Consider the following 17,557-nt stretch of genomic DNA (forward strand, 5'->3'; position numbering starts at 1 on the left):
CATTAAAACTGGGGGGGGGGGTGCTGGGAAGGGAAAGATAGAGGGAGGCAAGGCATGTTTAGAAGGTAGCTGTTGGGAATGGAATGGGAGAAAGGGGGAAATGGGGGTAGGTTATAAGAGAAGGGGAGTAGATTGACAGAGAAGGAATGGGGGGCAAAAGATATGGGGTAGATTGACAGATAAGGGAAAGGGGAGAGAGGGAAGTTTGATAGAGGAAGAGGAAGAAGGAAGAAAGCAATTCCCTTTATCTCAACTTCCTTCCCTCTTTCTCTCAACTACCCCACACACTTGGCACTCCACTGCTTTCCCCACCCTTGCTGTCTCTCCACCCACCCCCCATTCACTCCTCCCCACCCTTCCTGTCTCAAGGCCGGCTGGACTCAACTAGGACAGAAGCGGGGTTCTCACCTCAGCTGGGCCTCAGGTAGCGCAGGTCCTCAGCCTGGCCATTCAGCGGCACTTCCCACCGTGGGAGCACCAGTGGTGATGGTGGCACCTCCTCAACACCTGCCTCAGCTGTCGTCGACTGAGTGGGGAGAAGGAGATTTCAGGCATTGCAAGCAAGCCCTGGGTGCAGCCAGAGGCCAGCAGAGCCCTGTCTAGGAGCCTCCACTCCTGGCAGGGCCATAGCCAGCATGGGGGCAGCGCAGGCAGCGCCTCCTATAGATTTTGCTGTGCCCCCACTCCAGTCTCTCCCTTTAATCAGAAATGTTGGTAGCTCCCTCCTCATCCCAATCTCCCCCTTCAAACTAACTGTCAACCTGGCCCCTTCTTGGGTTTGGTTGCTCTGGAGACGTGGGGGGTGAGAACAAGAATGTATACTTTCGTTTCTGGCCACTATGTTGTTATCTGTCTTAACTCAGCCATGTAACCTTGAGACCTAACTGTCCCATGGTATCCTTTCCCCTCTGAGAATTATATGCCGTTATTTAAGCGGGCTTTTTGCTGATTGGCTCAGGGCTACTAGTGTCCTGTTTGATTTAGGTATAATAGCTTGCTGCTGTCAGGTATTCCAATAACTCAATAACAACACACAGGACCTCAGTAGGTTCAGTAAAGGACACTCCATGAACTTCTTTGTTAGGAATAACATAAGATGAGCAGGCTAAGCTGTTATACCCAATTCGTATAAGACCCCCTGATGAGCAGGGTCCAATGAGCAAACACCTGTAAGCGCGGGGAAAAACTAACAGACCCAGTGAGGGTGGGAGACTAGCAAAGGAGGTAGGACAGAGAATCCAGGCCCTCAAGGCCACGGAGACATAAGATGAGCAGGCTAAGCTGTTATAAGCTGAAATAACAAGGCAACAGGCAGAAGACAGCTGCAGGGAAAAGTGGGGTCGCAAAGCGCAAGCGCATAGCCCACACATTCCAGCACAATAGACATCCCATGGCGGTGTCAACCGACACCTGCGCGCTTTGCCTCAGTTCTAACAAAGAGTCTGGATCCTATCAATGTCTCAATAAACTTCAGTTCTTCTGAATGACTGTTTCTGGGAACTGATTTCTCCAGCACTAACTAAGCATGTATAAAATAAGCAGCTTCCCCCCCCCTACAAAGTGTGTCTCGTGTCTCCTACTCGCTCGCCAGCCTGCATGAGGCTGAGGATGGTGGAAAAACAAAACAAACCTTCCCTTCTTTCTTAGGTGCCTGCCCGAGAAGCCACTGAGTGGGTGTCATAGGGCATCTCTCTCCCTTCCTTACTCCTGAGTAAACAGGGTGTGCACACACACAATTATTAGGACTAAAACTGGGGCCGGCTCACCTTTTTCTGTGTCGCAAAGGGGCTTGCTGGGGGGCAGGGGGTGGATTTCTCCCCCTCCCCGATTTTGAAAGCAAATAAATGCTTTCTCCTGTGCTCAGCCCCACTGTCTGCAGCTCTTCTCCCTTTTCCCAGTGCTGCAGAAATCCCCAGAGGTTGGTGCAGAGTGCGGGAGTCAGGGGCTTGCTGCAAGTCAGCACTTAACTGATTTCCAGAACAAACTTTGAGTCCAGTGGCACCTTTAAGACCATCAAAGTTTAATTCTAGGTATAAACGTTTGTGGGCATGCACACTGAACTGACCTCCAGCTTCTTTATAATGGGTAAGGAATGTAGTGGTGGACACAGTGTCCTGTTCCTACTGGCTCGTTTTGAACCTGTTTATCCAAGATGCAGCACTTACATCTGTAGATGTAAGAAGAATGCAGCACTTCTTGTCCCAGAGGAGTGCTGATAAGGACAAGGCACTCCAGAAACAACTACAGCAGAACAGGCACCAGACATAGAACTTCCTGTGGGGAGAGAATGAAAGATGCCAAGGAAACCAAGATATTTGGGGGTGGGTGGTGCCTGGGGAGGACAAAGTTTGGAAGGGGAGGGAGCTCAGCCAGGAACATAGATTCTGTTCTCCAAAGCTGCCATTTACACCCTTTGTAGTAGGGTGGCCAGCTCTGGGTAGGGAAATTCCTGGCGATTCATGGATGGGGCCTGGGGAGGAGCAGAGTTTGGGGAAGGGAAGGGAGCTCAGTAGAGCTGTGATGCCATGTAGTCCACCCTTCAATGCAGCCATTTTCTCCAGAGGAATTGATCGCTGTATAGATCAGTTGTAATTCTAGAAAATCACACACACACCCTTTGAGGGTGGTAATCCTACGTGCATCTCTTTCTCATGGAAGTGAGTCTGTAGAGTATATATTTGTACCACCAAGGTTGTGTTCTAAGGCCCTGCTTCAGGTGTCTTCACTTTCTGTGATCAGGAGCTGGAGATGCATTCAGGATTTTCCCCCTTCCCCTTCCCCTTCCCCCAACCCCTTTCAATTCCAAAGCTGCTTCCCCTTTAACACCAGCTGATTAGTTACCATGCTAATGCCCCACAGCCTCTTGGGACTCCCAAACTGGGAGTTGTACTTCTAATTCCCTTTGCTATGACTGCAGTAAGGCCAGTTGAGAACTACAGCTCCCACGGAGCAATGCAGGGTTGTCCTTTATGTATAGGATGCCACATACACCAGTCATTTTCCTAATTCATGTTTTTGTGTAGTAGGCTCTTGCCCACAAAAGCTCATTGCCAGGCTATTTTTCTGGACTCTGTACATTTCCAAAATGACTTCTGGTAGAAATTTCATTTAATTGTCACTTCCAGACCCTTTGGGGGAGATTCAGCAGAGCTTTCCTCTCCCTGCTCTTTTGGTCTATTGGGTCTCTGTATAAACCCTCATAACTCCCTCCAGATTTGGGGCTTTATCTATGATTGAACTTTTGAAAACAATGAGGCTGGCTTTGTAAGAAGGACACAGCCACTTGAGCTCTGCATTGTAGAGGAGAAAAGAACTAAAAATCCTCACTTCCTTTCATTTCTCTTTAATCCTTTTCTCAGTCCTACATTTTTACAGATGGGGATCTTCAGAATCCTTTGAGTACTTTTGAATGGTTAGATATGCATATGGTTTGTCAGTTATATTGCTGAGACAGCATTCACCAAAACTCCATTGCCAAACTGACATAAATTTTGCACGCATCTGTCTACCCGAAAGAGATACTGAAATGGATCTAAAGACACAGATTTTCTTTTATCATGATGATGATGATGATGATGATGATGATGATGATGGAACATGCAAGTAACTCCAGATCTGATTTGACCTTTCCTGCAAATTAAAGGTCTCTTCTTAACAATGAAATCTCTTCATTTTATGGACATTCAATTTTATTAACTGTTAAAGAGTTGATGGCATAACCAAATAAATAAAACTAGCCATGTAAGAAGATTAATGCGTACATGTTTAATTTATCAGACCCAGAGTTGGGTGTATGTGTGTGAAGTGGAATTAAATGCATTTTAGTTAAGATTCTTCCCTTTTCTCATAGACCCTTGAATGTCACTCTCGTCTTCCAATCCAAGAGCCAGCGATTTGTGCGTGTGGGCCTGGCTGTGCCTCTCTTCAGCAAGGTGACAAAGTTCAGAGAAATGGTGGCAGAGGAAGGCAAGATTTCACCTGACCAGGTAAACCAGATTAGTTTTTCCTCCTATTTGTATTGTAGCTATAGCGGAACTCAGTGTTCCCCAGCCAACATTTTTGGTGTGAAAAAAGCCCTTGAAAGGGACAGGACCTAATTCTCAAAAGCTCAGCTTTCTCATACTGACTCTCTGCTGTTTCCAGCCCTGATCAGCTGCAACTGGGCACTTTTTAAAATTTGAAAAATAGCCCTTCTTATTCCTAGTAGTAGGCACATTGTTGAGAGCCAGAACTGACTTGGCTGCATGATGACATCACTGGTAGCTGGCTAGAGAATGACTGTTTTTTCAGAAGGAGATTGTGGCTCTGAACAGGCTCAAAATGGAGCACAGCTGCCGCCACCTGAATATCGGGAGATGGGCCACCTAAGTGTGTCTCAAGTGGGTTACTTCTACTCTTCAGTGTTTCTTGCACCCACCAGAAAAAAAAGGACTGAACAAGAGCTCCCCAAAAAGGTCTTGCAGGGGCAGTGGAGGATATGTTCACAAGATGACCCCTCTTTTCATAGAATCACAGAGTTGGAAGGGGCCATACAGGCTGTCTAGTCCAACCCCCTGCTCAATACAGGATCAGCCTAGCCTAGAGCATCCCTGACAAGTGTTTGTCCAGCCGCTGTTTAAAGACTGCCGGTAAGGGGGAACTCACCACCTCCTTAGGCAGCTGATCCCACCATTGCACAACTCTTATTGTAAAAAGGTTTTTCCTAATATCCAGCTGGCACCTTCCTGCCCTTAATTTAAACCCATTTTTGCGAGTCCTATCTTCTGCTGCCAACAGAGGGAACATTCCCAAGTTCCTCAGCCTTTCCTCATAGGGCTTGGTCTCCAGTTCCCCGATCATCCTCGTCGCTCTCCTCTGCACCCGCTCCATTCTGTCCACTTTCTTCTTGAAGTGAGGCCTCCAGAACTGCACACAATACTCCAGGTGCGGCCTGACCAATGCAGTGTAGAGTGGGACTATCACCTCTTGCAATTTGGATGTTATGCCTCTGTTGATACACCCCAAGATCACATTAATATCACACTGGCCGCTAATATTTAATTTATGGTCCACTCATACCCCAAGATGTTGTTCACACACATGCTACCCAGAAGTGTATCCCCCATCCAGTGTGCATGTTCCACATTTTTGTTACCCAGATGTAGAACTCGGCACTTATCCTTGTTAAATTGCATCTTGTTGACATCCACCCACTTTTCCAGTGTCTTTAGATCTTGTTAAATTCTATCTCTATCTTTTGGTGTGTTTGCTGTTCCTCCCAATTTGGTGTCTTCTGCAAATTCAATGAGTAGCCCCTCCACACCCTCATCCAGATCATTTATAAAAATACTGAAAAGTACCAGGCCCAGAACCAAGCCGTGTGGCACCCCACTGGACACCTCCCTCTATTCAGATGAAATGCCATTGACAACTACTCTCTGAGTGCGGTTCTCCAACCAGTGCCCTATCCACCTAACTATCCTAGAGTCTAGTCCATAGTCCTGGAACTGATTACCCAACTTACATACTTCAGTAATTCTCTTTATGCTGCAGCTGGTTTAGCATTTGACTTTATAAGAGATCCTGGAGTATATGTCTTGCTGGAAGTGCCATAATTTTTGCCAAGTGACAGGGGCAAAATGTTTATTTGGAACTTCCTAGTCTTTGTTCCCAGTTCCTTCCTATTCTTGCCCACTCCCACCACTGTCCCTATCGGCACATTATGAGTTGATCTATTATCGGCTGTGCAAGCATAGACCAGGGGGGTTTCCCTTTTGCCAAATACCTCAGGCATACAGGACTGGTACCCCTGACTGTTTTCTGTTGCAGGTGATTCTGGCAGAGCTGAGCCAGTCTGGGTTCCAGTGTTCCTTCTCAGATGATGAGGATCTGACCACCATCTCCGAGGGTGACAACATCTATGCCTTTCAGGCTCCACTCTCCTTTAACCGGGCCAGCTCTTCCCACCTTTCAGGTATGTCCTGCTGTGGTGGTGGCAATTTCCTGGAATACTTCCAGTGTCCTGAAAATAAACTACTACTTCTTGTCATCACTTGTGGTAGACAACCTTTTGCCATATGGGAAGTCCAAAGTCTGTGCTGCTGCATTGTGCATTATGATACATCTGGATTGTCCTATTCCAAACCTCAATATGGTGTTATTGAGCCAAGGAGTGGGCAGCAGTGTTGCACTGGAAAGGCAGGCCACATGACTAGGCCCATGGATCTTTCTGCTCCTCTCCAGATTGGCAGCTCATGGAACTAGAAGTCTATAGGTGTGTGGCACTGAGAGGATGAAGTCCTTTTAACAAATTAAAATGGAGGAGAGGAATGAATAGGACAGTCAAAAAGTTGTTTCATACCTTTACTCTGCTGAGATCAACAGCATTTTCACCCATTCAGTCCTACCTGAGGGCTCAGCTAGATGGCTTAGCAGCAGGCCTCTGTATTTTAAACCAGGATCTACCACAATCATGTACGAAGTAGAGGTGGGAAGATGTTTTGATTTAAGGAGCAAAATGGGTGCATGGCTCAGAGGATCTGAACTTTCCTCAGTTTCTCTCCTTTCATTACCCTTTACCCAAACATGTTTCCTGCAGCTGAGAGTGAGAATCAGGGGGAAAATGCCAGGTAGGAGTGGCTGTCAGGAGGTGATCTTCAGGGCTCAGGTATGGGAGTCTGCACTCCTCACCCACCTGCCTTCATTGCCTCCGTACCTCATTCTTTGGGGGGAAGTCATCCAGAACTGGTCAGGTCCACGCCTCTGCTCACTCTGATAGTCTATGCAAATTTCTTTGTACTGCTCCTATTGGAGAGACATAGGCTGACCCTCCAGTTTTGGATAGCCCTGCTGCTCGATAGGAAGCTTGTGCTCTGCCCCAAGCAATTTAAAAAAAGCAGAAAGGAAAAAAGTGAGCAATTTAAATTTGCAGATCCAGGCCATTGGGGAGCCTTACTGAGCTGAAGGCCGCTTTTCCTGGGTCAGGACATCTGCAGCCAGCTAGCCCCAATGGACGCAGCAACCACCGAGGGGATTGCCACTGCCACGGCAACAAAGAAAGTAAGAAAGGTGGAGGCCACAAGGCGCAAGGAAAACAAGGCTGAGAAGACCTCAACCCTCCCCAAGCCCTCGGGAAGTGGGGTGGTGACCAAGTACAGCCAGCTGATCACCCCACAGCAAGAGGAGGTGAGCCCCAACCCTTCTGAGGCTTCAGGAGGTAGGGAGGGAATATTGACAGGAACCAGGCCAGTTGGCTTGGAAGTGACTGGTGCTGCTGTGTGGGTATAACGGTCTGAGGGTTTGGACCCCCACTCCCCCACGTGCCTGGTGAAGAAGGGAACCTTGAAGCCTGCCAAACAGACCAGGAAAAGACACTGTGGGAAACTTCATGGGCTGGCAAGACCACAAGGTGAGATCAACTTTGTGCCAGAAGGACCCCAGGAGGAGAGTTGGGCCTTTCTCTCGGGGCAGTCCCAGGGTGCTGGACTGAGACAGGAGTTCGCTTTCCTTGGAGGCAGGCAGGCCACCTTTCACAGGAGTGCAGATGGTAGCTCCCTCACTAGTAGATCCCGGCCCACCCACTTACTTGTGAGTAGACCCTGGCTTTTAACCTAGACCCCACGTGTCTCCACAGTTCCAGGCAGGACTGGCCTGGATATGGCCTATACTCCGGGGACCCTGGGTGTTTTCTCTGACACGGGGCTCTCCCTTCATTGGTCGGCGGGGGGCGGCTGGCCTCCATAGCCAACCACTACCCACTCAGTTGGATCTGTGGATGGGGTCCAAAAAGGGTCATTCACTGGACCGAAAGGCTAGAAGGGGGTAGAGCAAGTCCCCCACTTAGTCCCGTGTGTCATCAGGCTGAGCTTCTCTGTCTCCCCCCTTCACAAACATGCTAGGGCCTCAGAAGCACAGGGACAGCCAGAGACTATAGAGGCCTCAGGGGTGGAGGCAACGAGCCCCAACAGGAGCAGCCTAGAAAGCAGCAGACAGGAAGACAGCAGGGGGCAGAGGATAGAACCACTGTCACCTGTGTCAGAATTGGGGGAGTCGGTGTCCATAACTACTTCTGTAGAAGGGAATTCAGATAAAGAAGATGGGGAATGGTGGGGAGTGGTCAAGAGAAAAAACTGAGGCACAGACAACATCTTCCAGGCTCTTTCAGGCCGAGCATTTCCATAGGCTACTCAGCAAGGTGATAACCACACTAAATTACCAAGTGGAGGTAACCCAGAAGCCGAGATCAGCAGCCTTGGTAAAGCCGTACAGGTGCTGTACAGAAGGGGCTTCAAGGATCCTCCCACGGTACAGATGATTTCCCCCTTTCCAGACTCCTTCAGCGACATTAGGAAGGCAGAATGGGCACTCCCAGGGAGCAGCACTTCCCTGTTGTCGATAGCCAAGACGTTCTACGCACTGCCAGAGGGGACCATGGAGGATCTGAAGGTACCCCTAGTGAATGTTCTGGTTGTGGCTCTTCACTCAGGAGTGGTGCTGCCAAAAGACAGTGAAAATGCCTTGAAGGACTCCATGGACAGGAAGAATGAGACAGCTCTGAAGAAAGCTCATGAAGTGATGTCACTGGCCATATGAGCATCAGCGGTCCTGTCAAATTTTACTAGGGCCATAGTGATCTGGGCGGCTAACCTTCACAACCCAGAATCCAGTCCATTGGAGGTAAAGAGATTGCTGCTAAAGATGAAAAGGGTGGTAGAGTTTGCAACCCGATACCTTGCAAGACAACATTCAATTCTGCGCAAGAGCTCAGGTGGCGAACCTCATCATATGAAGAAACATTTGGCTCAGACATTGGAAGGTGGACACCTTATCAAAGAGCAACTTATCTTTGGAAACGTTTTCAGGCAGACTCCTCTTTGGGGAGTTGAACCTGGAGAAGATACTGGTTGAGATGAAGGAAAAGAAGAAGGCCATGTCGTCACCTTCCTATAGCAGGGACTGAGATGTTAAGACCAGGTCCCACCAGTCCTTTTGTGGCTTCAGAGCATCCGGCAGAGGAAGAGAGTCCAAGGACTACAAGGGATTTCAGTCCTTTGCATACAGGTACAGAGTGAACACTAGGTACCCGCCAAACTTCAGACAGGACAAGGCCGGTCTGGCCAAGAAGCAATCCATATGACTGCCTGATAGGGGAGAAGGTCCAGCTTTTTGCAAAAAAATGGAGCTCGCAAGTAGGCATTGTTGATCATTGAACACGGTTACAGAGTAGAACTTACATCACTCCCCCCTCAGAGCTTCACACCCTCATGAGTGCCAAGACGACAGGACAGACGACTCCAGCTAACACAAGCAATTTAGCACCTTCAGGATATAGGGGCGATAGAAGTAGTGCCGGTGGACCACCAATTCAGGGGGTGTACTCCGTCCTGCTTGTGGTCCCAAAGACGTCTGGGGACTGGAGAGTGCTACTGAACCTCAGAGGCCTTGACAGAATGGTAAAAAGATGAAAGTTCTGGATGGAGTCCCTAAGACATATTCTGCAGGTGCTGCAACAAGGGGACTTCATGTCCTCCATGGACCTCAGGGTGGCCTACCTACACATTCCAGTGCATCTGGAATACAGGTGCTGTCTTTGTTTTTACTACCAGGTGTGGCACTACCAATACAAGGCCCTGCCATTTGGCCTTTCTTCAGGCCCCCATGTTTTTACCAAGGTTATGGTGGCACTGGTGGCAACACTTTGGCAGGCAGGATTCACATCTACCCCTACCTAGATGACAGGACCATGCCACAGTGGAACATTCTACAGAAAAGGTGACAGACCTACTTCAGGTGCATAGATTCCTCATCAACATGGAGAAGAGTCAGCTGGACCCTTCAAGAGACGTTGTCCACCTGGGGGCCAGGATTTGCATGACAACACCCAAAGTATTCCCCCAGAGGAGAACCTGTATTAATAATGGAATTGTTTTATATGATTTTATGTAGTTTTAACTGTATTTTATGTACTGACTGTGAGCCGCCCTGAGCCTACATTGCGGGGAGGGTGGGGTTTAAATGTGATAAATAAATAAATAAACAGCTGCAATTAAGGGAGCTGGTGACCAATGTCAAGACCAAAAACACGATGAACCTCATGCATCTGGAGGTGGTGCAGGGACTCATGATATCCACCATAGACATGGTGGCCTGGGCACAACTCCACACAAGGGCTCTACATTGGGTCATCCTACCGTTCCATAAGGACATCTCCAGATGCAAGCACAGACAGATCCTGATAACAAACAGCCTGAAGAAGGAATTGGTGTAGAAAATCCTTCTGGTTCTGGCCGATAGGGGAGGACATCTGAGCTGCAGCGCTACTTGACTGGAACAGTATTTTAATTTTATTTTATAGCCATTCAATTGCTTTTAGCCTATCTTGCATGGAATTTTTAAAGTAAACTGTTTATCTTCAGTACAAGAAAGTTTTTGAGACAGCTGCTAGCTTTCTGACTCTAATCTGTTTGCCTCCCCTGTCATTTACTGTGAAACTGGGAGACTTAATTAGTTGGTCAGCTATGATAAAGAGAACACTAAGAAACTCTTAATTAAGGGGTTTCTTTATTTTTGTTCTATTTTCTTTTTCTCCTTCTCCCTTCATGTATTATAATGCCTGCAGAGAAGCGACCAAGAGACACAGAGGAGGCTGCCCCATTTCCAGCTCCCAAACAATCCAGGATTAGAGACTTTTTTAGCTCAAGTGAAAGTAGAAGTAGGAGTAAGAATTATACTCCTATCTATGCCGTGGAGACAGCAAATAGTTTTTTACCACTTGAGATTGGCAATGAGGAAGATGTGGGTACCCTGGTTGAAGATACTACTACTTTGGAGTCAAGGGTGGGGCATATTGATTCAGCCCCTGAGGCAGCTGGAACACCTACAGAGAATAGCCTGTTAATTTTAATTGCAAGGACTATGGAATGTCTCTTTATAAACATTCAAAACATACTCAAATGAAACCGCTAACTGCAGAGCTCACTAAACTGTCTGCTAACAATCGGCAGATATAACTAACATCTCAGGTACAGCCAATATCCCAGAACACTAGCATGGGAAGATGGGGGCAGACATATGCCGTTAAGGGGATAAGGGAGTACGACCTGAAACAGGGAGGTGCTTTATGGAACAACCCCCTCCAGCTAATATTTCAGCCAAGAAAGATCTATTTAACAACATGTGGGCGAAGGGGACAAACCCCAAACTGGAAAGGAGGTCAGCATCCAAACGTCATTTGCCTGACCTACTTAGAATAAAATACTCAAACGTCGACCTGGTGGAGGCCGAATCTTTTAATTCCCCAAACCAGTCTCAAAAAGTTTTACTCTCCTTTGCTTTTGCTAGAATAACTTCTCTGATTCATGAGAAGAAGTCACAGCTTGTAACCAAAGGTGTTTTTCCAACACGGGTGTTCCAAAATGCTATTACATTACCCTTGTGCTATAAGAAATCCTCTGGTGCTGATATGAACTTACCATTACAAGAGGGGTCACTAATGGAAACAGAGGTACATCAAACATCCCAAATGAACTTAATTTCCCGGGATGACCAGGGTGAATCCATGGAGAACACACAAACCCCTTCAGAACATCATCATGCACAAGCTGGCCAAGGGAACAAACCCGACCCCCTTGGACTCCAAAAGACAACTGACACATAATTACTTGGCAAATCCTCTAGAGGATGACTCCTTTGGGAATCTCCCTTGCAATGAGCATCAATCAATTATTGATAGACTGGATTTTATGTGCCATAAACTGAGTGAGATTAAAGACTCGGAGATACAGCCAGTTCATAGGTCCAAAGCCAATAAAAACCTGAGTCTTACAGCAGACCTCCTAGAACCAAGCTTTTCAGTGGATGCTGAATGACAATTACAAAGGAGGAGCATCCAAACTACATTGTCCCAGAGCTCCAATAATCTTCAAAATACCAAAAATGGTTCTCATGGTAACCTCTTAATAGAGCACCCTCTGAATGAATTAATTGGATTACCTCATCAGGAGTCCTCAACGACCCCACCAGCTAGTCCTCCATCTAAAGTTGGGACAAATGGCTGTATTTGCTCTGAACATAACAAATCTAAACTCTATGGTAGTTTTCAAGCCTAACAATCCCTTCTCAATGCAGAGCATTTATGCTGGCCAGTTTCAATATATTTCCCTCGGCCATGGTCACAGGAAGATACAAGGCCATCCCCAATGAGGCAAGATTCTGCAGATGTCTCTGCAAAGAACCTGACTCTGTTCCGCATATCCTTTTAAACTGCCCGCTGTTTACTCAGCTACGTTTACACTTGATTAGCCCTCTCCTTCAACTCTCTAAGGCTGCGACCAATAGAGGTATTGAATTCTTGCTAGCGGATAAAAACCCCGAAGTTACTGAGCAGGTGGCAGAGTTCCTGGCAAATGTACTTAGGGGCCAAGAAAAAGAGGGAAGAAAAGAGGGAAGAGGAAAGGAGGTGGAGAGTGAGTGTGAGAGATAAGGTGTATCTATGATTCCTCTTCGGATAGTTAAGCTTCTTTCTGCAACTTTTTAAAATACTGTGATACTCGAGATTACTGTTCCGAACTTTTATCTATTTGCCCAATTATTATTACTGTATACAATGTTACAAATTGCTGTACTCTGTTTCTCTTTGTTGGCATATGGGCTGATTTGTACTGTTATCTTTTCTTTTTAAAGTTATTGTTATGCCAGTAAAGGTTATTGGAAATTGGAATTGGAATTGGTGTCGTGGATAGTAGGAGAGAATCTAGAAAAAGGAACCAGCTTCATCCATCCCCACCAGATCATCGTCACAATGGACACGAGCAAGAGGGGATGGGAAGCTTACTGCATGTACCTGATAGTGCAGGACCATTGGTCCACATCAGAGATGGTTCACAGCATCAACTGGCTGGAGTTTTACACAGTCAGGCTGGCCCTATTGGCCTTCCAACAGAGGCTACAAAACAAACACTTCCTTTGTCGCACCAACAACATGACAATGAAGGTGCACATAAATTGCCAGGGAGGCACCGGATCAAGATTGCTGTGCCTAGAAGCAAGGCACCTACTCAGGTGCGTGGAAAGACATCTGGCACAGGGACTCCCTAGAAAAGTAATAGGAGTCATGCTTCAATTGAGACGGCCAACAACAAGGCATATCTATAATCACACATGGAGGACATTTCAGAAGTGGGCTGTGGACAAGGGTCTGGACCCCCAGCAGCCGATGTTACAAGGACATGCTGGCCTTCTTGTTCAAGGGTTGGAAGAGAGGCCTCAGACCTAACACTCTTAAGCAGCAGGTACCTGCCCTGAATGCCTTTCTTGGGCTGTGGAGACTGAGGAACCTGTCAGCAAACATCCACATCAGGAGATTCATCATGGGGACCAGGCTATTGGCACTACTGGCCCAGTATAAGTTCCCTAGATGGAGGCTCTCTAAGGTCCTAAGACTACTGATTCAACCATCATTTGAGCCATTAAGGTCAGCTTAGCTCCATTTTGTGTCCTGGAAGGTGGCCTTCCTGATAGCTGTGATGTCAGCTAGGAGAGTGTTGGAGCTGGCAGCACGCTCCTTAAGGAAGGAGCTCTGCATTTTTCAAAAAGATTCCATCTCTCTACAGGTGGACCCAGCCTTAATTTCCAAAGTATATTCAGCTTTTCACTTGAACCAGCCGGTTACACTACTGTCCTTCTGTCCAAATCCAAAACACCCAAAAGAAAAGGAGTGGCATAAGTTGGATGTGCGCAGGGCCCTGTGCATCTTCTTGGACCGAACAGCTGGTTTCAGACAATTTGATGCTCTGTTTGTCTCACACAGCCCACAAAACAAAAGTAGGAGGGTCTCGAAGTCCACCATCGCATATTAGCTCAAAAGGCATATGAAGTGCGAGGCCTGGTAGCTCCAAAGGCAATAACTGCGCACTTCACCAGGGCCGTGGCAACCACAGCAGCCTACTCCACTAGGGTGACTGTGGAGGAGATATGCAGAGCCGTGACATGGGCATTATTCTCTACATTTGTGAGGCATTACAGGATAGATCAGTTAGTTTTGGCGGAAGCAGCCTTCAGGAGAAGGGTGTTGCAACAAGTGGTGGAGACATAGACCTTTAATCCCACCTGAACACACAGTTTAGGTACAGGAGCTAACCAGTTCTGGATGACTTCACCCCACTGAAGGAGAATGAAACACTGAACCTACCTGAAGGTTCTTTCTCTTCAGTGGGGGTGATGTCATCCACTTCCCACCCACCCCCAAAGAAAGAAAAAGAAAGGAAAGGAAAGAACAGAAAAATATTATACATATATTTAACTAGAGAGGGGACAAACGGGTGAAGAGTAAAGAGATTATATGGACAGCAAGGCTTTGACATGACTGGAAGATCAGCTTATGTCTCTCCAATAGGAGCAGTACAAAAAAAAATTGCATAGCCCTATCACTAAAGAGAATGGTCCAATGTTTCATTCTCCATGATTGCAGTGTAGCTGGGGTTAAACATACAGGTCTGCCACTGAGGAAACCCATCACACTGTGGCAGCTAATGGCAGCCCTGACAATGCATGATTCCCGTATTCAGAGGTCAAGCCAAGATATTATTGCCAAACATACCTGCTGGAAGGACTGGCACTTAGCTCAGTGTGTCTACCCAGTGGCCCTAAGATTGGCATTTGTTCAAAGATTGCAAGTCAGCTGCCTGTGGCTTACCGTTGTAAAAGTCATGATGCTTTCCACAGCAGCATTCCAAAGCCAGTGTGAAGGAAAGGATGAAGTCTGATATAGAAAGGTGGGATCACAGTAAGGCCTGTATCCTTAACCAAAGGCCGGGGGCTGTCCATTACCCTGTTCTTGGTGACCCCAGGCAGCACAAATTAGCACTAGTCCAATTGCAGCAGACAGCCTCGAGAAGAGTGGGCTTCTGGGAGACGGAGGGTCTGTCACTTTAACAGCCCCTTATTAAGATCTGTAGCCCAGGGCCATGACTGCATCAGGAGGTGCTTGCTGAATCCTGCTTTGGAGGTTAGGAGGAGCAGCAGCAGAGGGAGGAAGGAATTGGCAAAAATTTCATGAAAAAGGAACTGCTGTTTGCACTCACTCTTACTCCAGCTATGTGTTGAGAACTCAAAGACATAAGAAGGAGCGGGTACATAGGATGCTTTAAGGTGGCCCAACTTAGGAAGTTAAAAACCCATAGAGAACTATCACATCTTTTCCATATTTCTGGAGCAGAGAGCAGAGACTTTGACCTGACATGGCCTCGGTGAACCGATGACACCTTGCCACAGCTCTTTGGGCTGTGATTTTGGAGGCACTTTCCAATTCTGTGTGACTGTTCTAGAGTCTTACTACCTGCAATCAGTGGCATTTTACAATTTATATTTTGCCAAAATGGGCCTTGCTTCTATTTTGTGACTAATACAATAAGTTATTTTTAGCTCCCTGAGCCTGGCAGGCAGCCAAGCCATCCCTCCTTCAAAGGGTCAGGCTTGCATCAAGATAAATGGGCTTTTCAGTCTTTAAATGCCACTAGAGATTCAAGGAGCTCAAGTCAGGGATAGATGTGAATCCTGGATTGGCAGGAGGATGTAGTTAGAGGTAGCTTGAAGGGGCAGAGAAGCAAAGAGAGACAAAAGGGAATATTCTGTGAAAGCTTAGACAATGAAAATAAATCTGAACAGATCTGGAACAATCCTGCAGGTCCTTCTCTCCAGGAGAAGGATGCGGAGCAGTAGAATGTAAAAGGCAAGAAGGTTTCAGGATTGCTTTACTTTACACATTGCATCTCTCCCCCCCCCCCCAGGAATTACAGTGGCTGAGGAATCTCTCCTTATAATAAAAGAGTTTCATGTCCCTCCTGGACATGACTCCCACAGCCTTTGGCCTGCTCAGCTGCCCGTCTTGCAGACTCCCAATCACCTGGCTGTATTGCTTCGCTGCGTTGGCTCGGCCCTGGCCACAGAGCTGACAGCCAGTGTTTCGCACTCAGTCTGGAGGAAGTCGGAGAAGGGGATGGACGCTCCACCGAGGGAGCAGCAACCCCTCCACGGGAGAGGAGGCAGATCTAGCGAGCAGAAGCAAGCAGGGGAAGTACTCACCTTTGCTGCCCCTTGTGGCCCCTCTCCCTTGGCTGCAAGGCCGGCGCTTTGTCAGGGCGATAGCTCAGCGGGCTGCACCGCAGAGAAGGCTGCCCAGTGCCTTTCAACAGCTCCCCCGCCTTCCTTCAGCAGCAGCGGCAGCGCCAGGGAGGGTCTGGCCTGGGGGAAACGAGCGATGGCTCCTGGAAAGCCGGACTCTCCCCCGAGGAAGACACTTCTCTTGGCTCCTGTGTGGGCCTAACTTTGAATAACTGTCCCCTCAGTGGCTCTTGGTAGGCAACCAACCTCTGTCAGTAAAAAAAAAAGAAGGACTTTCAGCATAACCCCTCCCCCGCCCACTGCCAGCTTGGCCACTTTCCTGTCAGAATACATTTAACCGGCTCTCTCTCCTTTTTGGCTCAACCATGGCTGGCTGGCTGGCTGGCTAATGAGGTGGGTCAGCGACCATCAAACCATTCTCTTCAACCCCCTGCTGTGTGGCTGACTTTCACCCTAGGGTTGTCAGTCCCCAGATGGGACCCAGAGATCTCCTGCTGTTACAATTGATCTCCAGATGACAGAGATCAGTTAACAACTCAGTGCCTGTTGCTAGGCAACCAGGTTCTGTCAGTAAAAGGCCCTTTCCACACCTGTTTTGGTCTTTGGGAGAAAACTCATTGGGGCCAGTCCTGATAGGGTTGTCAACTCCAAGTGGGAAATTCCTGGAGATTTGAGGGGTGGAGCCTGGAGAGGGTGAGGTTTGAGGAGGGGTAGGACCTCAGACAGGTACAGTTCCATAGACTCCATCATCCAAGCCAGCCATTCCCCCATGGGGAACCAGTGTTGCCAATTTCCAGGTGAGGGCTGGAGATCATTCAGAATTACAACTGCTCTCTAGGAGGGAGGAGGAGGACATGGAAAGCTGAAGCCAGGAGGTAGATAGCAGTAGGTTGACGGTTGGCTGGGAGGGAGATGGGGTTGCCAACTGCAGGTGGGAAATTCCTGGAGATTTGAGGGAAGGAGCCTGTAGAGGGTGAGGTTTGAAGAGGGGTGGGACCTCAGACGTGTGCAACGCCATGGACTCCACCCCCCAAGCCAGCCACCCCTCATGGGGAATCATTGTTGCCAGTCTCCAGGTGGGGGCTGGAGAACACTCAGAATTACACCTATTCTCTACGAGGCATGGGAGGAGATGGAAAGCTTGAAGCTGGGGGCAGATAACGGTGGGTTGGCGGCTGGGAGGGAGATGGGGTTGCCAACTCCAGGTTGGAAATTCCTGGAGATTTGAGGGATGGAGCCTGGAGAGGGTGAGGTTTGAGGAGGGGTGGAACCTCAGACAGGTACGATGCCATAGACTCCATCCTCCAAGCCCTCCTCTTGGGGAACCATTGTTGCCAGTCTCCAGGGGAGGGATGGAGATCACACAGAATTACAGCTGCTTTTCAGATGGCAGAGATCAGTTTTCCAGGAGTAAATGGTGGACTCTGTCATTATTTATTTATTTTATATGTATTTCGAC

The 17,557-nt window shown here is 47.9% G+C and overlaps 1 protein-coding gene across 1 annotated transcript in view; it reads left to right on the forward strand.

The window, feature by feature from the left end:
- USP43 (ubiquitin specific peptidase 43) overlaps positions 1 to 17,557 on the forward strand; it is a 113,756-nt gene that overhangs the window by 88,609 nt on the left and 7,590 nt on the right. Inside the window, exons 6-7 of the mRNA XM_015416510.1 lie at positions 3,851 to 3,986; positions 5,809 to 5,953. Of these exons, the coding sequence (XP_015271996.1) occupies positions 3,851 to 3,986; positions 5,809 to 5,953 (281 nt within the window). The remainder of the gene's footprint in view (positions 1 to 3,850; positions 3,987 to 5,808; positions 5,954 to 17,557) is intronic.

The sequence above is a fragment of the Gekko japonicus genome, unplaced genomic scaffold (assembly GCF_001447785.1).
Source record: "Gekko japonicus isolate JY-2015 unplaced genomic scaffold, Gekko_japonicus_V1.1 scaffold2544, whole genome shotgun sequence".
Classification (NCBI taxonomy): Eukaryota; Metazoa; Chordata; class Lepidosauria; order Squamata; family Gekkonidae; genus Gekko; species Gekko japonicus.